This window comes from Heterodontus francisci, chromosome 16, assembly GCF_036365525.1.
Source record: "Heterodontus francisci isolate sHetFra1 chromosome 16, sHetFra1.hap1, whole genome shotgun sequence".
Taxonomy (NCBI): Eukaryota; Metazoa; Chordata; class Chondrichthyes; order Heterodontiformes; family Heterodontidae; genus Heterodontus; species Heterodontus francisci.
The window spans coordinates 82,249,776-82,273,586 of record NC_090386.1 but is presented as its reverse complement, the minus strand read 5'-3'; the positions used below and the strand labels follow the sequence as shown (position 1 = coordinate 82,273,586).

The window sequence follows — 23,811 nt, the reverse complement described above, 5'->3', positions numbered from 1 at the left end:
CTGTCATTGTTCTTTTGTTGCCTCACTCTTTTGATGGTATGGGAAAAAAGCATAATCAACAGTAGCTAGAGACTACAATTGCTTTCCTTCCCCTCAGATGATGGCCTTTTTGACATTAGGTAATGTTGTTCCAGAACAGCTTCCCCTAGAGACAGTAAAAGAGGATGTCAGAACTTTGCCTTTCTAAACTGAGACTCAGTGAATAAGTAGGGAAACAGTGGGGATCATGTGAACAGTCTGCTCAAACAGGTCCCCTCCGACCTGTCAGGGCTGTAGCCCCAGGTAGCATCCAGAAATGTGACAGCTTGACTAGTGTGTCTATACCTGATCCCAGGCAGCCATCACAGGAGCAGCCGTCTACATGCATTAATGTGAACCGGAGGGCAGTCGAATACCCACGGCACAATGAGATGCAGAGGAGAGTGACTGCTCTTTTGTTCCTGAAATGATAAATGATGGCCATGTAGGGACATTAGTGACTCATAGATTTATATATCCCTGTGCATATCTGTTCTTAATTTTAACTACAAATAAATGGTTCAAAATTTCTAATTGCCAAACTTCCGAGTGTGCATCTGTATATCCATCTTCAAGGCATTTCTAGAGAAACAGAATTAATGTTTTCAGAAATAATTTTGTATGTGTTATGTATCGGACTTCATAAACACACATTGATAATTCTACTGAGGCACATTTGTAATGGCCTAATAGAAAAAGTAAGATGTTGATTTTCAAAAATTATCAGCTTTGTGATAGTTTTTGAAGAGAGTTTGTACTGATAAAATGAAACTGTGATAAAAGCAAGGATTTTTCAATATAACTATGTAAGCAAAATAGACATTTAATTGTCAGAATTGAGTGGTTTTTTAAACGATGGTACAGAATGCGGCTACCATATTCATCCCAGAATTTGGAAACTTATTTCAGCACATTTATGTTTAGGCTTAAAGAGGCTATTTTGACCTTTCTGCAAAAGGTTAAACCCTTAGATTGATTTTTTTTCATGTAGGTTTCTATGACAGCTGTGCAGTCAGTCTCAGTGCTTTACCTAAACAGTTTTGTAACCTCCATTTGCAGATTCCCTTAGGCCAACCTTGTGGCTAGTCACAACCTTCCATCTGTTACATGTATCACTTAGAAGTTTCTTTTAATATCCCTTAATTTTGTTGTTCTAAGATCTGTGCAGCATATAATAGTTGTCCAGACCATATAATGTACATTACTTCTGAGAACAAGCGTGCTACAATTCTCCTAAAATTTCTCAGTACTTTATTCCTGACTAAAAGGGTGTCAACTGGATAAAATGTCTTTAATATTTGCTGCTTTTGTTTGAGGTTTTTCATTCTCTGCCTTTCTGTTTGGTGCCTTCCCACGATGTCATTTCCACAATCAAGAATGCGGAGAGGTGACTTACTCCCACACCTTTACCGATGGTGACCTGAAACTGGCAGTTGGGAGTAATACAAATGCACTGCGGAATCCCTGCCCTCTGATTTTAGCTTCTTCTCCATGGAAAAAAATGTCTGGACTCTGCCTGACACTTGGTAGCACAGGTGAAATAGACAATGTCCTGTGTAGATAATCATGTGCTTCCCTTCCATGGCACAGTCAGTTGAAGCTCCCAAGGGACTGTGCTATCATGCTGACTTTTGACACTGGGCAAATTGACATAATTGCACCATTTTACATGCAATCCACCATTGTAAATATAAGAGAAACAAAAAGGTGTTTTAGTAAAAGTCTCCATGGAAAGATGGTGTTTGGTGAGACCAAATTAGGTGAAAATGTAAATTACAAAATGTGTGAAGGAAGGGTGGTGGTCACAATCTAAAATAACAAGGATTGAGAATCAGAAACTTGCTATCTTGCAAAGAAAAGTGGCAGCTGGTTGACATGCAAGAATATACTCTGCAAATTTTGCATTGTATGTTGATAATTGTAGCTTTCTATATTCCAATGCAGTGCAGGTTTTGGGAATTTCATTGACTGAAAATTGCATTTATACATGTCTTTGGGCTACTAGTTAACATTTCCAGTTCTTAAAAAAAACACACATATTTTGGTTAAATTCTGAAGCATTCCATCCCGTTTTGCCAAACAGGATGACTAATATTAACACGAAAAGACTTTTGTTGGGAATAAAATTCCATTGAACAGACTGACATCTAAGGTTGCAATGTGTTTACTGAAGTGTTCATGCCAAACAATAAGCAGCCACAACCCATATATCATTTTCCACCCAGCGGCCTAAAGGCTTAAGTGTCCTGTGGATGTTTCATCTAAATCTGAGGCGAACAGTGCTAATTGCTGTCCGCTCCCAATTTTCCACATTTAGTTCTGGACCAGATTTAGACCTGTCTGTGCCACTGCTCTGACAATTAGATTTTTTTTGGGGGGTTGAAAATTGTCACTCCTTGACTCCACAATTAGATTTGTATATTCAACAATCCAGGACTCCAGACTTAAATTGCACCTGTAACTCGGGCATTTATTTGATGTTTTTAGAAAAATCGTCCAGCATAAACGTACTGCCTTTTGCCAGGTTTTCACTCTCCAGCTCTAGTGGCAAGCATAATGTCAGAGGCCAACATTTTCTGCTATTTCCATGGTAGTGTGCAGAGAATTTAAATATTTAAATAAATTGCTCTAAACTGGCACCAGGAAATATTTTAGTCAGACTAATTGCTCTTTGCAATAAGTGCAAACTAGACCCCTAACAATGTGAGGGCAATGTATAAGCAATGAATTCAGTTTACAGAAAAAGAAGCTAAGGCTGATCTGGATAGTATGATCTTGTTACCACAGCCATGCCCTATAGTAGAGACAACAATTATTCTTTCTTTTTGTACTTAGTAATTATTTTGCTGCCACTTGATAAGTTATTTTTCTGTTATGTTCCTCAGTCTCTGATCACACACAAATCCAGGACAAAAAAAAAAGCTTACGGATAATAAAATGCTCCCTGGACACTGTCACTCTACCCTGATATATCTACAATGACAAGAACTCTCATGAATCAACATTAACTCTGTTTCTCTCTCCACAGATGCTGCCAGACCTGTTGAGTATTTCCAGCATTTTCTGTTTTTATTACACAAGGGAGTCAGTTACCTTTCCATGCAAAGTGCTTGGTTCTGTTCCATATCCATGAGATTTATTACATGTAAAATTTAGAAATATCTGTAATGCATAAACTATTGGATAAATACAGCATAAAGCTCCCCTTAAAGGAAGCATGGGTCGGGGATAGGATTATAGGATTATCTGAATTCTCAGATTCACACTTCCATTGAGAGTAGCTCAATGTTGGAAGTGTGCGATGGTTAGGGTTAGGGTTTTTAATCCCACTAATCCAAGCTGGATTCTAACCCAGGTCCCAACACTCATTGCACTCCCCAGACACTTGCTGTTACAATTAAAAATAGTCTTTTTTTCTTACTAAAGCTAGTACAAAATTAAATACATTAGCTGGAATTTTTCGTTAGGCGGTAGGCCCCGTCCATTGGCCGAAAAGTCGGCGGCAAGCCCACCTCCGCCAAGCCTGGGGAGCCAGACCTAATGGAGCAGCTGGCCAATCAACGGGCAGGCAGCACTTAGACCCAGCAGCACCACCAGGAGCGGTGGCCATTGCTGGGACTACACCCAACCATGCAAGAAGATGGACGGCCCTGGAAAAAAAGTAAGTGTCCATGGCCCTACAAAATCGGGCAGGCCCTGGCAAGGCAAGGCAAGGGGGGACAGTTAGTGGGACACAGGGAGTGTTGAGCATTGGGGCTGGTTGGGGCTTCCGGGGTGGCCCCCCATTAGGGACCAGAGTGGCAGTCAGTGTGTGGAGCCGGAGGACATAGGTGAGGTTTTAAATGATTACTTTTCATCTGTGTTCACTATGGAGAAAGACGATGTAGGTGTGGAGATCAGGGAGGGAGATTGCGATATACTTGAACAAATTAGCATTGAAAGGGAGGAAGTATTAGCTGTTTTAGCAGGCTTAAAGGTGGACAAATCCCCAGGCCCAGATGAGATGTATCCCAGGCTGTTATGTGAGGTAAGGGAGGAGATAGCAGGGGCTCTGACACAAATTTTCAAATCCTCTCTGGCCACAGGAGAGGTACCAGAGGACTGAAGGACAGCGAATGTGGTACCATTATTCAAGAAGGGTAGTAGGGATAAACCAGGTCATTACAGGTCAGTGAGTCTAACATCAGTGGTAGGGAAACTATTGGAAAAAATTCTGAGGGACGGGATTAATCTCCACAAGGATAGTCAGAATGGCTTTGTCAGGGGGAGATCATGTCTAACAAACTTGATTGAATTTTTAGAGGAGGTGACTAGGTGTGTAGATGAGGGTAAGGCAGTTGATGTAGTCTACATGGACTTCAGTAAGGCTTTTGATAAGGTCCTGCATGGGAGATTGGTGAAGAAGGTAAGAGCCCATGGGATCCAGGGCAATTTGGCAAATTGGATCCAAAATTGGCTTAGTGGCAGGAGGCAGAGGGTGATGGTCGAGGGTTGTTTTTGCGATTGGAAGCCTGTGACCAGTGGTGTACCACAGGGATTGGTGCTGGGACCCTTGCTGTTTGTAGTGTAAATTAATGATTTAGACGTGAATATAGGAGGTATGATCAGTAAGTTCGCAGATGACATGAAAATTGGTGGTGTTGTAAATAGTGAGGAGGAAAGCCTTAGATTATAGGAGGACATAGATGGGCAGAGAAGTGGCAAATGGAATTTAATCCTGAGAAGTGTGAGGTGATGCATTTTGGGAGGACTAACAAGGCAAGGAAATATACAATGTATGGTAGGACCCCAGGAAGTACAGAAGGTCAGAGGGACCTTGGTGTCCTTGTCCATAGATCACTGAAGGCAGCAGCACAGGTAGATAAGGTGGTTAGGAAGGCATATGGAATACTTGCCTTTATTAGCTGAGGCATAGAATATAAGAGCAGGGAGGTTATGATTGAGCTGTATAAAACGCTAGTTCGGCCACAGCTGGAGTACTGTGTACAGTTCTGGTCACCACACTATAGGAAGGATGTGATTGCACTGGAGAGGGTGCAGAGGAGATTCACCAGGATGTTGCCTGGGCTGGAGCATTTCAGCTATGAAGAGAGACTGGATAGGCTAGGGTTGTTTTCCTTAAAGCAGAGAAGGCTGAGGGGGGGACCTGATTGAGGTATACAAAATTATGAGGGGCATAGTTGGGAAGAAACTTTTTCTATTAGCGGAGGGATCAATAACCAGGAGGCAGGATTTAAGGTAAGGAGCAGGAGGTTTAGAGGGGATTTAAGGAAAAAAAATTTCACCCAGAGGGTGGTTGGGATCTGGAACATACCACCTGATGGGGTGGTAGAGGCAGGAACCCTCACAACATTTAAGAAGCATTTAGATGTGCACTTGAAATGTCATGGCATACAATGCGACAGGCCAAGTGCTGGAAAATGGGATTAGAATAGATAGGTGCTTGATGGCCAGCACAAACACGATGGGCCGAAAGGCTTCTTTCTGTGCTTTATCACTCTATGAGGCACAAGGTGTCCGATCAGGAGGGCCCCCCCACAAGCCCACAAGAAAGCCACCTGGTGAAACCAGGCGGGCTTTTTGAGGCCTCAGCCACCCATCAGCCAAGGGTAAAATACCCCTGTGGTGGGTGGAGGCCCTTAAGTGGCAGTTAAGTGGCCACTTAAGAGCCTTGATTGGCCTGGGGTGGGTGGGCCATTTTTCACTGCTGCCGCCCCGCATAAAATTGAAGCGAGGCAGGAGACGGTCGGGAACACCCCCCCCCACCCCAACCGCTTCCCACTCAATTTTATGCCACCCCCGCCACCAGCCCGCTTGTTTGGGGGTGCGTAAAATTCCGGCCATTGTTAGGCCAGTGCACCACTGATCATGATCTTCTGATTTGTAACTTGGCAATTGCTTTGCAACAGAGTTTACTGGTAAGGCAGGATCCAGAACTTCAAAAAGCTAAGTGGCAAGAATAATGCAGATGAACCAGGATATCTAGTTCAGACTACAGATTACAGTTCTAGTAAATACAATGGGTGGAATTTTATGTTGCCCCCCTTCGGCCCATCGTGTGCTTGGAGGTGGGGAGAGCATAAAATCAGGTGGGATAGTGGCGATGGGGGTGCGGGGAACCTCGCCACCATCCCACCTCTGCTGAAAGTTAGTCTGGGCGGGAAGGCCTGTGAACGGCCATCCCACCCCGCTGCCAATTGAGGCCCTTAACTGGGTAATTAACCCCTAATTAAGGGCCTCTTCCCGCTGCTGCTGCAATTACCTGTACGGCGGGTGGCCCTATCATCATACGGAAGCATGGTCTGAAAAACTATGCGGGCTGCTTCCCAGCTGTGGTGGTGGTGGGGCTATGTCCTTCGTTCAAAGGCACTTAGGCACTGAGGGCCACCCTCCTGCCCTTGCTGCTGACTCTAACCCCCGCCCCCTCCCCAACGATGTCCATGCCGTGCGACCCCTCCCGCCCTGACCTACCTTGAGCCTGGTTCCAGCGCCACTTCTCGGTGTCTGGTCACTGCAGCTACAGCAGCAGCCACCGCCTCCACGATGGCACTGCAGTTGCCGGCCTCTGATTGGCTGGCAGCTCTGCAAGGCTGGGATTTCCGGCGGCGGGGTCCTAAATCATATGGAAGGCCTGCTGCTGTCCTTAAGTGCCTGATTGGCACTAAATTTGACAGGCCTTTCATACAAGACTCAACGCGGGGATCTCGGCATCGGTTTCCCCCGACGTCAAGAATCCTGCCACCAGCACAAAATTCCATCCAATTTGTTATAAAGTATTGCAAAGTATTTATAACAAAGAAACAGGTCATTTGGCCCAACTGGTCATTGCTGGTATTTAAGCTCTGCATGAGCCTCCTAACCTCTTCATCTAACCCATCAAACCATCCTTCTATTCCTTTCTCCCTCATGCTTATCTAGCTTCCTATTGAATACATTTATGTTATTAGTGTCAACTTTTACCCGAGGTAGCAAGTTCCACATTCTAACCACTCTCTGATAAACTCATTTCTCTTGAATTCCCAATACAAACACCAAGTTAACAAACCTAAAGTTGGACAATTTTTATTTTGCACAGATTAGTTAGGTGGAATTGAGTCCAAGTGAAAGCAATTGGTTGGGTAAATATCTGTTTCAGACCAGGATTTAAGATTATAAGGTTAAAGATTGGCAGAGATACTCAGATCCTGTATGGGTCATAATGGTTACTGTGCTATTGAACCAATAGAAACATTATCAATGGAGTGTAACTGGTCATGGTTGCATAAGGTAGGTCGTAGTGTTAAACTGATAGATAGAAATTTGCAAAACTACCTTGGGGATCCTGAGTGAAGTTTCACAGAATTTCACTTACAAAGTTTTACTTGCCGAATTACCAACACTCCGAGTCATTTGCATGTTCCAAGGTTTTGTGCTTTTCACTTAGTGTTTGCAAGAAGTTCAATTATAACCTTCCACGTGCTTAAACATCCCATGTGAGTGACAAGCTTTACAAAAGGAAACTTAAAAGCCCCAGGACATGCATTTGAATTGTGATTGTTGCCAATGATGTGCTTGTGGTTTGCCATCTTCCTCAGGAAATTACACAAACCCATAATAGGATAAATTATGCCCAGACTTTGAAAGGATAAACTAATGGGCCACATTCTCTAATGTCAGTGTGCTTTTAAATAGCTCAGAGGCTTGGTGGCCCCATTAACAGGTTTTGGATGTATGTTTAGATTTCATGCCACACCTACAGCATGCTAATGAATATAAGTGAGGCCAATTATTCATTTCAAAGTAGTTAGTTGGGATATTAGAAGCGATCAGTTAAAATTGCTTACATTATAGCCTGGTGGTTTGACTAAAATTCTGAACCAGCTGTGTGGTTTGCTTTACATGATTCGGTTGCACAGTCTGTCTGTCTGAGCACCAGAGTGCTGTGCCACTATGCAATACAGATGACTACTTAGCAAGAGTATGGGTGAAACATTGTCTGAAGTAAAATATTTCTGTCATTGTCAAAAGCAATCCAAGACTAGGGCTCTCATTCTTGCGTCAAGCTCCAACTGTCTGACTTTGTTGTCATATTGCAGTCACTCATACTAGAGTGAATCTTTATAACTCTAGGACAGCTTTGTTCTACTCTGGCTATGGGAACAACTTTAACCCTACCCACCTGAGCGAATGGCCTGTTAAAATCGCCCAGGAACTCAAGGTACTGAATTTTAACCTGGTGGCAAGTACATCTGCCCAAGGGTGGCCTTCTTTTCATATATATCTCGGGATCTGGCTGTTGATTTAACTGCTGCTCTGAGTGAAGAAGGCATTGTGGCTTTCCCACTAGATGAAGACAGTGAGAAGAGCCTCGATCAGAAGAAGCCTAAACAAGAATTTGTTTTACTTTCCTTATGAGGCCAGGAGGAACTGGAATGCTCTCCCAGGGTCTACAAGAAAAGTTCAGGTACCCCCACACCATCTTCCTGCAGCGAGATGACTCCTAAAGCCAATTCCACCAGCTACCCAGTTTCAGTGGAAATCCTCTGGGTCACGTGATTTCTCATCATTGCCTGCCCATTCAAGTAGAAAAATTAGCAGTGGGATTTAAATGAGGCTCAGGAGTTAGAATTGTATGGGCCTAAATTCTGGAACAGCAGGCGTGTTTGCAATTTACCTCAATGCTCACCCAGAGTTAAAATTGGGGTTAAATTGATTATTGTCAGGGCAGGGAATGGCACACCTTTGTACCATTGCCACTGCAATGTCACCATATGTACAGACAATAATATTTACACCTTTAATTTTTGAAACATTTAAGATATTTTCAACTAAAATTACTAGTATACAGTATACTCATATGCTTGTCCAAAGTGGAGATTATGTAAAGCAGTCTTGTGCACTGCTAATGCCACATTGCTATCTTTACTTGAAAAAAAAATCTATAATGAAACCATAGAATCCAGGCCCAAATATCCTTGAGTAAACAGCAATTTTTCTTGCACGAGTTAGAGAATGAGTGTTGACTGGCTGCTTAACCAAGAGGGCTTGTTAAAGCCCAATCCTGTTCTCATTCATATGACCATACGAATTAGGAGCAGAAGTAGGCCATTCAGCTTGTCAAGCCTGCTCCGCCATTTAATAAGATCATGGCTGATCTGGTTCTTTCTCGAATTCCACACTTCCAATCTACCCCTGTTAATCTTTGATTCTCTTGCCTAACAAGAATCTATCTACCTCCGCCTTAAAAATATTCAATGACCCCGTCTCCACCACCTTCTGAGGCAGAGAATTCCAAAGTCGCACAATCCTCTGAGAAAAACATTCTCCTTGTCTCTGTCCTAAAAGGGCGACCCCTAACTTTCAAACAGTGCCCCCTACTTCTGGACTCACCCTCAACAGGAAACATCCCCTCCACATTCACCCTCTTATCTTATATACTTCATTCAAGTCTCCCCTTACTCTTTTAAACTCCAGTGAAAGCAAGCCCAGCCCGTCCAACCTTTCCTCATAAGACAATCAGTTCATTCCAGGTATCAATCTAGTAAACCTCCTCTGAACTACCTCCAATGCATTCACATTCCTCCTTAAATAAGGAGACCAAAACTGAACACAATATTTGAGATCTGGCCTCAGCAATGCCCTATATAACTAAAGCATAACATCCTTACTTTTATTTTCAATACCTCTTGTAATAAAGGATAGCATTCTGTTAGCCTTCTTTATTACTTGCTGTACCTGCATACTAACCTTTTGTGACTCATGCACTAGAACACCTAGATCCCACTGCATCTCGGAATTCTGCAGTCATTTCCCCATTTAAGAAATACTCTGATTTTTTATTCTTCCTGCCAAGGTGAACAACTTCACATTTTCCCACATTATACTCCATCTGCCAGATTTCTGCCCACTCACTCAACCTATCTATATCGGTCTGCAACCTGCTTATGTCCGCTTCACAACATACTTTCCTACATATCTTTGTGTCATCTGCAAATTTACTACCATGCCATCACTCCCCTCATCTAAGTCATTGATATAAATTGTAAAATGTTGAGGCCCCAGCACAGATTCCTGCGGGTCTCCACTTGTCACATCCTGCCAATCAGAAAATTTATGCATACTCTTGTTTTCTGCCAGACAGCCAATCTTCTAGCCATGCTAAAGTGTTACCCCCTACACAATTGCTACACAAATGCACTTTCAGTACCTTCCACAAATAGCTAATAATCTTGTTCTAGGTTGACGCGATTCTTGAATAGAAAGGAACATGCTGTCCGATCTCACTCCATTGCCAATCTTGAGTTAGTGAAATCACTTTAAGCTCCATTCCAGAATTTTGAGCTAAAGTTGAGGTGCAACAGGCCATTTCAGTAAGACAACAAGCTCAACAAATATAGGAAAAAGACTTCAGAAAGGGATCTCCAGACTGTAGAAAGGGATATTTGACTGTCTGCACAGTGAGGATGCTCAAAGGGGGGAAATGATGTCATAGAGAGATACAGCACTGAAACAGGCCCTTCAGCTCACCAAGTCTGTGCCAACCATCAATTTATACTAATCCTATATTAATTCTATATTCCCTACCACATCCCCACAATTCTCCTACCTACACGAGGGACAATTTACAATGGCAAATTTACCTGTTAACCTGCAAGTCTTTGGCTGTGGGAGGAAACCAGAGCAGCCAGTAGAAACCCACGCGGTCACAGAGAGAACGTGCAAAATCCACACAGGCAGTACCCATAACCAAACCTGGTTCGCTGGAGCTGTGAGGCTGCAATGCTAACCACTGCGCCGCTGTGTAGTATGAACATATGTAACAAAGGGATAACCTTCCTTATACAGATGCATGATGATGAGGTTATGCCACCTGTTACAAAAGAAGTGATTACAGACAGGAAATTGCTGATGAAATATATTTTTAAAATATGGACCTACAGAATATAGGGTTTGGGAGCAAAAGGCTGATAGCCTTAGAGTAAACTACAATGGACACCGCTTCCAACTTCGCTACTGCAAAAATAATTCATGCTCTGTTACAATGTATTAAGTAATAGGTTTAGTCACATGAATAGTAAACATAAAATCCCAAATAGAAAATCATTTACTTAAAAGGGAATTGTCAAATCATCATCCGAGCAGAATTCTATAGAAAGAATTTTACAATTGGGAGGTAAAATTCCAACTTTTGAAAAGCACACTTAAGTAAAATAGCAGTTGGTAGAACAAAGCATAATGAATCAGATGGAAATAGACTGGCACAGTTTATGTGTGTTTTTTAAATGTACTTTATTTTTTCTCTGGTCCTAGCCACAAGGATAGTTGAATCACTTTCAACAGTCTGTCTTTTCTGTTCTACTATGAAATGGATGGGGCAGTGATTCACCCTTGGGCTCTTCGCACTGTGACTATTTGCTACCTTACATGCCAGTTAGTAAGTCACAATGTAGTGGATTGCAGGAGAGAAGCTACAGCTTTTCTGCTGCACATTTTTGTCAACCTGTAGTTCAAATGTTTGAAGGATATTACATCAAAATGATTAAAAATCACCACACTGAGTAAGAGAATGGGCATTCTCTCCCAATGTGGTAAGTTTCTGGATCTCATCCAGCTGCCCTGAGATTTGCTTACACATTGGGCGAAAATATCTACATGATTCTCACTCACCTCTTCGCTATTCATGTCAGAGCAGCACTGACAGATTTCTGGTGGCAGGTTACTTTTCTGTTTGCCTTGTTGCCCTTGCAATGACCAATGGTGCTATTTCCTCTACCCCAGAGGGCTGTGGAAGCTCAGTCATTGAGGATGTTTAAAGCAAAGATTGACAGATTTCTAAATACCAATGACATAAAGGGATATGGGGATAGTGTGGGGGGAAAAAGGCATTGAAGTGGATGATCAGCCATGATCGTATTGAATGGTGGAGCAGGCTTGATGGGCTGAATGGCCTACTTCTGCTCCTATGTTCTAGTCCTTTTAGCAGTCTTATAACTATATGAAAAAGTGAACAGTAGTTTGCCTGAACATTTAATTATTTCAAGCCCTATTTTTCTTGAAAAAGTTAGCTAAATTTTCTTCAGTAATCCAGGGTAATTAAGTCAAGGCCAGGTTCCTAAACAGCGTTCGTATATAGAGATACCTGTCTGTTGATTATGCAAAATTAACTTGTAACCTATAGGCAGTCACTGTGTAAATGACAGTGGGTTCCTACAGGATTTTATAATCAAAACAGGGTGTTCAATCATTCAATCTTCAAAATAACAGCAGTGACAGAACTCGTATTAGCTGAATTGCCCATATTTCTAAGGTGAATACATTCATAGGATCCTGGGAACAGGACTTATAAGTGACAGTGTTAGCTGTTTTGGGGGAATGAGGGCGATACTTTTCAACTTCACCACCTGCAGTAACCTGGCAGAGTGGATCATCCTCTCTTGTAAACCCTCTCGGTTTTAGTTCCATTGATATCAAGGAGCTTCCCAATAATCTTAGTGGCCAACTATGGAGTGAATGGATTTACACAGAAGAGACTGCTGGTTAAAAGGTTTGTCGGCTATCAAGTGGATGAACATTATCTAACTGCACAGTCTAGCACAACTACTGGGCACTGAAGGGCTGTGGCTTCCCCAACAGGAACTTGGATGAGCAACATGCTTCCATATATTGTTGTAGTATAATTAATAGAGATTGATTGCTCTGATTCGTCAAAACTCCACTATCATTGTATCATATGACTATCAGGCTGGTGGAAGGCTAACTTGATGAACTGTGTGGTCTTTTTCCTTTTAGCAATTCCTATATTTCCATGGTCCACTGTTAGCAGCTTAGCCTAGGTAAAGAATAGAAGCTGTGTGTATAATTGGCCTTACAAATGTAAGCATTTAAGGACCTACAATGTCTAGGAAAAACCTTAAAATACAGCCCTTTATTAAATATTTGTAGGGTACTCTTTGCTTGTCTGTTAAATTTGCCTTAGGATATGGACAAACAGGAATCCTAAATTGAAAAGCTGTTTAATCAACCATAAGCTAGTAATTATTTGTCTTTTTGTATGTAGTTAGTGTGAGGATATGCTCCGCAGTTATGGACAGTGGTTACACTCTTGCTATTGGACAAATGGTAGGTCCATTTCACTTTGAAAAACTGTCATATTACTTGGCTTTTCTTTGACTTGTTTCAGAAGGCCTTGGAAAATTTCAAATGCTTTTTTATTCAATACCATTTAACCACAAGATTCATTGTCACAAAAGTACTATCTGCACGTATTGATCAACAAGGTGGTGGTATAAGGCAAAGTGTAGACACATGCACAGTCCACAGAACACCTATTTTTAATAAAAACACTCACGGGTTGCTATTTGCAGTTACTATTGAAAACAATTTGAGCAGTATCAGAGAGACAGAGAAATATCGTAAGATTACAAATTTACACAAAAAAGATTATTTGTCTTTTGATTGTCTTAGCAATAGCAGGTTTTGCATTTTTTAAATAAGAACTTATCATCTTTTTGGGGCAAGTGTGCTTACACAGAGCACAGTTTGTGTTGGGGGGGGCTGTATGAGTTCATAAATAGCAAGGACCATTAAAAACAAACTATCGGGGAATCCAGGGTTATGGGGAACAGGCAAGAAAGTGGAGTTGAGGCCAAGATCAGATCAGCCATGATTCTACTGAATGGTGGAGCAGGCTCGAGGGGCCGCATGGCCTACTCCTGTTCCTATTTCTTATGTTCTTAAAAACAGTGATTGTACCACGCAGTTGATGACCACAAGTCTCTGTTCCCTCTTGGTGTCCAAAGTAAAGTCTTGATGATAAAGATGGGCTCAGTTGACTTTGTAGTTAACATATCAGGTTTGTGTCTTTTCAATAAAGGCGCATTTCCATGATGAAGACCTTGATGCAGTGGTTTTAAATCATTTTTTTTTGTCAAGGTCAGACCTCATTCAAAATTCTGAAATCATTTTCATTTTTCTTCTGTGAAGGTTAAGACAAAGCGTATATCAACTGCATAATCCACACATCTCATAGCTGGATCAGCGCCACAGTCAAGGAGCGAAGGTGCAGTCTGTTTTCTGCTACAAGTACTCAAGTTCAAGAGCATGCCGTAGGGCCTCGAGATCTGCGTGGCACGAGATCCTCCAGAATGGCATATTGTTCTGCAGAAAGCACAAGAGAGTTTGCTGAAACAATAAGTCTTTACTTAAAGTAATCATCCTAACACTTACAACAGGGCACTCAATCTGAACATTTAATTCAGAACAATTTATCAAACCACAAAAAATAGTTCAGCTCGATAGCACCACTTGCTAAAGGAGTTGTGGCGGGGTGGGGAGTGCAGTGGAGAAGGAAATTAACAAAAAAGGGATTATTTTAATGAATTGTTCTTTTTTGTGTTGTAACCACCAGTGATGGAATTGAGCACTTCTGCATCAGATTTACTATAGATCACCTGCAACGAGCAGTTCAGTCCCTCGGTAATGTGCCCCAGGTTCAATGTTAGAAAAACACTGGCAGCGGTGGATTTAGAAATTTACTGTGAGCAGAGGGAAACGCTGAAGGCACAGGATTATGTTCTAAGCGGTCTGATTTTTGTATTTTAGTACATGTTGCACACATTTTGAAGGTTTCTTCCTCTATTTATTCTTGCTTTAGAATGTGTATACTACTTCATGTGACTTAATACAAGAGAATATGAGGGTAATCCTATGAGGATCTATTCCTGGAGTAGGCTCACAATATTGGCCCCATTGCATTATAGTCCTGTCTCCTAACTAAACTCCCATCTAGGGAGGCTCCATGCTGGCAGTCGAGTCTTGCTAAATTACTCTTCAAAGCTGAACAGTTGAAGTAGCTTTCTTTCAGTATTGCATTGTGGCATAAAGCAACTGACCCGAATCGTGAAAATAAATCTGTAAAATACACTTTTGTCAGATTAATCCAACAAATAGGCTGCTCCACCGCATTGTTCAACGTTGTTGATTTAGTGGAAATAATCATTTATCTAGCACACCCCAACCCGGCATGTGAATAATGTACACGGGCTGGGCTGGATTTTGTTCCCAGCCCAATGTCAGGTTCCGTGGCGGGCGGGGGGACCGGGAAAATCAGAGCAGCAGCGGCCCCCACAGGACCCGATCCTGGAATTGTCAGGCCCGATCTTCCCGGCGGCAGGGAAGCCCCATGGCAGCCGCTCTGCTGCTCTGTGACGGGACGCACTGTATAGGGAAGGGGGGAAGGGGTGAACTCTGCACTTTGTTGAATGGTCTGCAGGGCTGGCAGCCTTTTAAAAATGGCGCCAGCACCTGCTTCTGCATCAGTGATGCCACCGCCACGTGATTGGGGGGGGGGGGGGGAGGGGGAGCGGCCGCCATGAATATGTAAAGTGGCTGCCCACTGCAGAATTGCGGCAGCGCGGGTTCCGTACAGGGTGGCCGCCATTTCCCAACCTACAAAATCCAACCCGACTTGTGTAACGTTAAACTCAACATAGAACAAATGTTATAGCTCACTGCTTCCTCCAGGAAACCAAAACAAATGCTAAATCAAAGCAACTTCAAAATGATTAAACTGGAGTTAATATTGCCCACTTTAACTCAGTACAACACAAAAACATCTCCACACCAACTCAAGGTATGTAGCCTCATTGCCCCATATGGTCAACAGAACAGTTGGTAGCAACATTTGGGTTTGAGATTTGGATTTTTAATTGGACCCTGAACTGGGCTTGGAAGCTGAGCGGGGGCTGCAGCCAAGACTGTGAGCTGGGATTGCAGACCTATCGTGTCATGTTAAATCCATTTTATTTTCTGTTGCAATTCTCTGATTTTTCCAAAATCTGTCATTTTAGCCTCTCTCACAACCGGTTTCTTTTGGATGGTGACACCTCTATTCGGTGCTGCTGGCCTCCGAATCCTGGCTGAGAACTTCTCCTGTAACTGGCTGTTTGACAAGCACTTCCCGAGGCGCTGGCCTGGATGTCTGTCAGTCAGATATTGTTTACCTGTTTTAGATCTTGTCTGTACTTTACCAGCTGCACTGCTCCAAACCTGCTTTCTCCATCCTTCTCCACATACTAATGGCCAGGTACCCACTCTATGCCGCTCAGTGAATTTGGTTTATATCGCAGGTGGCAAGCTCTTGGTGCTTTCGTATAAAATGTCCTCATTAATTTTGTAGCTGACTTGAGTTGTGGTGAGTCAAAGATTAGAAATGGGGATTCCCTCTTTATTTACTAAGGATCATCTACTGATTCGGATGACATTTCCATTCCCCACACCAGCCATCTCTAATGCTATTGGTACATTGTCATGATGATGATGGATTGAAGTCCACATTTTGCACAGCCTTTGGTGGTGGCTCTCATGAGCTGGGAAGATTTGACTCTGGGTGCGGCCCTGAAAATCCTCAGGATGTGATCATAGCCTCAACTTGTGGGGTTACTGGATTGGCATCTAATCTGAATGCAGTGGATGCAAGTGCCACTCTGTGCACATCTCTTGTGCCTGCCTGGCTGCCTGCCCCATGCAACCTGAAAATCTGGCACTTGCCTGACCTGGGAAGGGAGGGGGCAATTGCCCACCATCTGCACCCCTCCCTCCCCGCCCAATTCTGATGTTGGCCATGTCCCCTTTAATTTTTTTTTTCCCAAAATATATTTTATTCATAACAATCTGTAAAAATACATTACAAAGCAGTCCAAAACAGCACCAAGTTGACATTACAAAAAGTGCAAAGGAAATCAGTTTTCTTCGATATAGGAGTGAGTTGCCTCACAACCCTTCCATTCCATTTTACATGCCATGTACATTTTACAGCAAACCCATATTTGGTGTATACAGCCCGAGGGGTTTTCCCATGGATCCAGCCCCTCAGTTCATTTTGGTGGGGGAACCTTACACAGTGGTCTTTCTCCATTGAGCCTTTGCAGTGGCTGCCCCAAGCTTTAGTGCGTCCCTCAGCACGTAGACCTGGACCTTGGAATGTGCCAGTCTACAACACTTGGTCGTGGACAACTCTTTGCCCTGTTTAATGGGGAAATTAGTAATTTTTATTTGGTGGTTCTAGCTGCTTCCCTAGTCTTTACCCCTCTGATGAAGCCCATTTATATCCATCTGGTCACTACATCTCACCTCTTCATTATTAACATGGCTCCTTGTGAAACTGGGTCCCTGACATTTTCCAGTGAGCTCCATTGACCTCCAGCAGAGTTATGGCAGAAGACTGTGCAACTCCTGTAGAGTATTTGGGACCTTCATGCCCTCTACACCATGTAGTGGTGTTGCCACCAGGAGGACTTTGCAGCAGCCACTGATAACATATTGCCAACTTATAAACAAGTTAATTTCTTCACAAAGGGGCAACTCACTTTCATGCTGAGAAGTGAAAGATAATTCAGAAAAATCACACGCTTTCATTTTAAGATCAAAGTAACCACAAAGAAATTAGATTTTCTAAACCTTATATATAGGAAAAATGTATTGTGGTAGATAATAACCCATACTATCCACAGTAAAAAATAGCAGCCAGGTGGGTAGTGATCACTTGAAAGGATGTTTCTATTACTGAAGTATTCTCAATGTGGATCTGGCAAGATGGATCTCAGTGCCTTCATTTAAATGGGTCACGTTGATGAGCTAGTACTTGCTCTGTTTCTCTTTTCCCTCCATGCAGTCCAAGAAAAAACAAACCGTAGATGAGCACTGTGGTTTCCCAAAATACACTATTAATGTAGAGCTTTTGTTTCTTACTTCTGTTTGTGTTTCAGTATTTTTATGGTACTTTTTCTTTTGAAAAAAGAAACTCACCAACACATGCTAAATAAGGATCCAGCTAATGTCAAATACCATCACTGCTGTTGGCAAAACAGTTATTTGCAGTGAAAGTCTCTCCTCATGCTATTATATGTAGCTCAGGTGTGTAACCGAGTCAGCCATTCCCATCAATCAACCTAAAGCCAGGCATGCTGGCTACTCTTCACACAATGCCTTCACTACACAAATACAGCATTCACACCAGGAGACATCAGTAAGAGGCCACTTCAAACCTTTTCTTCAAATAGCCACTGAAGCTTATTAGAGTTAAATATCCTGGAAAACACTTTGTTTGCTCAGTTGTTTCAGGTGCTGACCCTGGGAAACAGGGTTTTCTTTGATGTTACTGGGTACATCTGCTGTACCTTTGTTCAATGAACCAGCTACTGGGATCGAGCAGCTTATCCAGTGGGATCTCCACTATCTGTCATCATGGAAATACCCCTCCCCCAACACCAGGCTCAATGGTGGAAATTGGTGGATAATATAATGCCTGAGGCATGGGAATAAAGAAAGCACAATACGGATAATGTTTAATTCAAGTTTTCTTTTACAGCAGATAAGGGTAGTTCTCCAGTAATGGTGTACTAAAGTATATATATATATTATTACTGTTCAGACAAGATTAGATCCCAGAATATGGTATTGTACAGTAAGTATACAATACCAACACCCCAATATCATAGCATGTAGGGTAGTACATAGCCGCTAAGCGCATTGCACTGCTGAACTACAAGAAAGACCCCAGCGAGTTAACATCCGTAGCACTTAAAACAGCCAGAAGCGCTGCACAAAGAACAGCCAGGCGCTGCGCAAATAACCGGAAACATCAGAGGAATGTATAATGGCATGAAGAGAGCTTTTGGGCCAACCATCAAGAAGATCGCCCCCCCCTCAAATCTAAATCAGGGGACACAATCACTGACCAACGCAAGCAAATGGACCGCTGGGTTGAGCACTACCTAGAACTGTACTCCAGGGAGAATGTTGTCACTGAGACCGCTCTCAATGCAGCCCAGCCTCTGCCAGTCATGGATGAGCTGGATGTACAGCCAAAATCGGAACTCAGTAATGCCATTGATTCTCTAGCCAGCGGAAACGCCCCTGGGAAGGACGGCATTACCCCTGAAATAATTAAGAGTGCTATACGCTCAGCACTCTACGAACTACTTTGCCTGTGCTGGGACGAGGGAGCAGTACCACAGGACATGCGCGATGCCAATATCATCACCCTTTATAAAAACAAAGGTGACAGCGGTGACTGCAACAACTACCGTGGAATCACCCTGCTCAGCATAGTGGGGAAAGTCTTTGCTCGCGTCGCTTTAAACAGGCTCCAGAAGCTGGCCGAGCGTGTCTACCCTGAGGCACAGTGTGGCTTTTGAGCAGAGAGATCGACCATTGACATGCTGTTCTCCCTTCATCAGCTACAGGAGAAATGCCGCGAACAACAGATGCCCCTCTACGTTGCTTTCATTGATCTCACCAAAGCCTTTGACCTCGTCAGCAGATGTGGTCTCTTCAGACTACTAGAAAAGATTGGATGTCCACCAAAGCTACTAAGTATCATCACCTCATTCCATGACAATATGAAAGGCACAATTCAGCATAGCGGCGCCTCATCAGACCCCTTTCCTATCCTGAGTGGCGTGAAACAGGGCTGTGTTCTTGCACCTACACTGTTTGGGATTTTCTTCCCCCTGCTGTGTTCAAGTCTTCTGAAGAAGGAATTTTCCTCCATGTAAGATCAGGTGGCAGTTTGTTCAACCTTGCCCGTCTAAGAGCGAAGACTAAATACGGAAAGTCCTCATCAGGGAACTTCTCTTTGCTGACGATGCTGCATGAACATCTCACACTGAAGAGTGTCTGCAGAATCTCATCGACAGGTTTGCGGCTGCCTGAAACGAATTTAGCCTATCCATCAGCCTCAAGAAAACGAACATCATAGGGCAGGACGTCAGTAATGCTCCATCCATCAATATCGGCGACCACGCTCTGGAAGTGGTTCAAGAGTTCACCTACCTAGGCTCAACTATCACCAGTAACCTGTCTCTCGATGCAGAAATCAACAAGTGCATGGGAAAGGCTTCCACTGCTATGTCCAGACTGGCCAAGAGAGTGTGGGAAAATGGCGCACTGACACGGAACACAAAAGTCCGAGTGTATCAAGCCTGTGTCCTCAGTACCTTGCTCTACGGCAGCGAGGTCTGGACAACGTATGTCAGCCAAGAGCGACGTCTCAATTCATTCCATCTTCGCTGCCTCCAGAGAATCCTTGGCATCAGGTGGCAGGACCGTATCTCCAACACAGAAGTCCTCGAGGTGGCCAACATCCCCAGCTTATACACCCTACTGAGTCAGCGGCGCTTGAAATCGCTTGACCATGTGAGCCACATGGAAGATGGCAGGATCCCCAAGGACACATTGTACAGCGAGCTCGCCACTGGTATCAGACCCACCGGCCGTCCATGTCTCCGCTTTAAAGACGTCTGCAAACGCGACATGAAGTCCTGTGACATTGATCACAAGTCGTGGGAGTCAGTTGCCAGCGATCGCCAGAGCTGGCGGGCAGCCATAAAGGCGGGGCTGAAGTGTGGCGAGTCGAAGAGACTTAGCAGTTGGCAGGAAAAAAGACAGAAGCGCAAGGGGAGAGCCAACTGTGTAACAGCCCCGACAAACAAATTTTTCTGCAGCACCTGTGGAAGGGCCTGTCACTCTAGAATTGGCCTTTATAGCCACTCCAGGTGCTGCTCCACAAACCACTGACCACCTGCAGGCGCTTACCCATTGTCTCCCGAGACAAGGAGGCCAAAGAAGGGTAGTATAATACCACTGCCACCTCCTCCATTAAAATTATAGTATATGAACAATTTGTTCTAAAATAAAAGACGCAGAGCTGGCATTTAGATTTTAGGGTGCTATCAGCATGCGGCCCAGCTGTAATGGGGGAAAACGCCCCAGAGCATTTTACGGGATGCTATTCATTTTATCTATTGAGAAACCATGTAAAGAACCAAGGCTCAGGGTGCATGGCATCACCAAGGCTGAAAAGAATGAAATACCAGGGACATCAGGAAGGAATGATGAGGTGACTCCAAGCCTGAGGAGACACCAAAGGTAAGAGAGGGTAACAGTTGTTGGACCCGGGCCCAAAATGAGTGTGAAGTCAGTGACGCCTCTGTGGTGCCCACTCAAGACCGCAAGCAAAGAGACTCAAACTATTTTCAGGTTCAGGCATCATTTGCACAGAGCTGGCAGGCAGGTAGGACCTGTTGATGGGGAGGGAGAGGGGGAGGGGGAGGGGGAGGGCAGAATGGGCCAAAAGATTTCGAAGGGCTTCATAAAAAGTAATAACTGCAGGGACCTCCTTTTGTGGACTGTTGGTTAGGCTGCTCAACATCTGCTATAACTGGCAATAGCATGAATGGTGCATGCTCTGTTCATTTGTACATGAAAATGCTACTTGAGTTCTACAACCAACGTAGACCCCAATTTGCATATTTAAACAATAGCGCGTCTGCTTTGTGTGAAAAAGCTGGGCACACATTTGAAGGGCTGACTGAAAATTGAATCAGGCAGGCAAATAGGCGTCCAAGAACCAGACTTTCCTCTGCCAGGAGCCTGTTTATCAGGCAAGAAATGGGCAATTGTTCCATTAAAAATCCTCCCCAAGTAGAACTGAAAACAAATTAAAATTTTCATTGCTCCATATAAAGGCCTGGAAGTCATTAATCTAAAGGGTGTAAAAGCCATAAGGAATATAAGCAACAGACCATGTCTCACAAATCTTTCAGCTCTATGGGGAGGTAACTGCATTGCTTGGATAACTAGTACATTTAATCCACCTGGAATTTGATGAAGCTCGATGCGTGGAGCTTACCTTTTTTGCTGCTTGTTCTTCTTCGACTCCATCTCCCACCACAATGTAGACTGCTTTTCTTCCAAACCTTTGAACTATTCTTTCAAAACAACTTTCCTTCCCTAAAAATAAACAATAGATTTGATGTCCCTTCAATCTCGGTGAGCAGTAAAACTTTGCAAAGTGTTTGCTCATGAGTATGACTTTGATTTTTAAAGATGGCTGCTACTGTTGAAAAATACTTGTGGGGGAGCATTCAGAAATATGTGTGAAAATATATTCAATGTCAAGATAACCCATACATCTCTATTAAAGCAGTCATGGGTTGAATTAAGTCTCACAACAGTATGGCTAAGAAGAGCATGCCCTCTGTACAGTCACAATATAGTTAGGCAAAAAGTGACCACAGTCCAATTAGGATGTGCTATCTCTTTCTTGCTCTTGATCCAAATATATCTAGGAACATAGGAGCAGGCCATTCAGCCCATCGAGTCTGATCATCCACTTCAATGCCTTTTTTCCCATACTATTTGCATATCCCTTTATGTCATTAGTATTTAGAAATCTGTCAATTTCTACTTTAAACATACTCAATGACTGAGCTTCCACAGCCCTCTGCGGTAGAGAATTCCAAAGATTCACAACCCTCTGAGTAAAGAAATTTCTCCTCCTCTCTGTCCTAAATGACTTCCCCTTATTTTGAAATTGTGTCCCCTGGTTCTAGACTCCCCAACCAGGGGAAACATCTTACCTGCATCTACCCTGTCTTTCCCTTTAATTACTTTGTAGATTTCAATGCGATCACCTCTCATTCTTGGAAACTCTGGAGAATACAGGCCCAGTTTCCCCAATCTCTCTTCATAGGACAGTCCTGCCATCCCGCGAACAAGTCTGGTGAACCTTAGTTGCACTCCCTCTATGGCAATAATATCCTTCCTAAGGTAAGGGGACCAAAACTGCGCACAGTACTCCAGGTGGGGTCTAACCAAGGTTCTATACAATTGAAGCAAGACTTCACTACTCCTGTGCTCAAATCCTCTTGCGATAAAGGCTAACATACCATTAGCCTTCCTAATTGCTTGTTGCACCTGGTGATTATCATCTATAATTTAGAATAAAATGGCTTCATAGAGCCTTTAAAATTCGTGTGCTTACCTGTTTTTGTAGCGCTGTAAATATTTTCTATTGGGAAAACTGTACCCAGGCCGTATAACAATACCTTTGAGAGGGCTGGTATCAGCTGTGTTGTTGTAACGAGAATATTAACGCAATTTGATCTGGAAGATAAATCAATCAACTCAAAATTTTTACAAAGATGTTATCTGTGATGTATTGCTCCTAATTGCACTGTCTGGGTTGTTCCACTTTATGACATTGGGTTTCATTGTGCCTGAGCACTTCATCATACTGACTTCAACACCATCACCCAGGACAAAGCAGTCTGCTTGACTGACACTCCATCCATCACTGGCGCACAGTGGCAGCAGTGTGTACTATCTACAAGATGCACTGCAGCAACTCGCCAAAGCTTCTTTGACAGCATCTCCCAAAGCTGCAACCTGTCCCACCTAGAAGGATAAGGGCAACAGGCACAACACCAACTCTAGGTTCCCCTCCAAGTCACACAACGTCCTGATTTGGAAATATATCACTGATCCTTCATCAACGCTGAGTCAAAATCCTGGAACTCCCTCCCTAACACTATTGGGGTATCTTCACCACCTTTTCAAGGGCAATAAATGTTGGCCTTGCCAGCAATGCCCACATTCCATGGACGAATAAAAAAAATCACACCTACATTCATCACCTTCAATAACCAAAGCAAGTAATTTACGAACATATGCACATGGAGCAGGAGTAGACTATTTGGCCCATCGAGCCTGCTCCACCATTCCATAAGATCATAGCTGATCTGTTTGTGGACTCAACTCCACTTTCCTGCCTATTCCCGATACCTTTTGACTCCCTTATTTGTCAAGAATCTGTCTACCTCTGCCTTAAAAACATTCAATGACCCTGCCTCCACTGCCATGCGGGGAAGAGAGTTCCACAGACTCATAACCCACTGAGAGAAAATATTTCTCCCCATCTCTGTCCTAAATGGGAGACACCTTATTTTTAAACTGTGCCCCCTAGTTTTAGTC

General features: G+C 43.3%; 1 protein-coding gene across 4 annotated transcripts in view; it reads right to left on the bottom strand.

Annotated features, from left to right (window-relative positions):
• Positions 1–13,262: 13,262 nt before the first annotated feature.
• The window catches only part of LOC137378504 (eyes absent homolog 2-like), a 310,299-nt gene continuing 299,750 nt past the window's right edge, over positions 13,263–23,811 (bottom strand). For 3 of the 4 annotated variants that reach the window (XM_068048842.1, XM_068048843.1, XM_068048845.1), the window contains 3 exons: positions 22,823–22,944; positions 21,689–21,789; positions 13,263–14,154 (listed from right to left, as the gene is read on the bottom strand). In XM_068048842.1, the coding sequence (XP_067904943.1) occupies positions 14,074–14,154; positions 21,689–21,789; positions 22,823–22,944 (304 nt within the window). In that variant the 3' untranslated portion in view covers positions 13,263–14,073. The remainder of the gene's footprint in view (positions 14,155–21,688; positions 21,790–22,822; positions 22,945–23,811) is intronic. The other variant, XM_068048844.1, reaches the window with a different exon arrangement.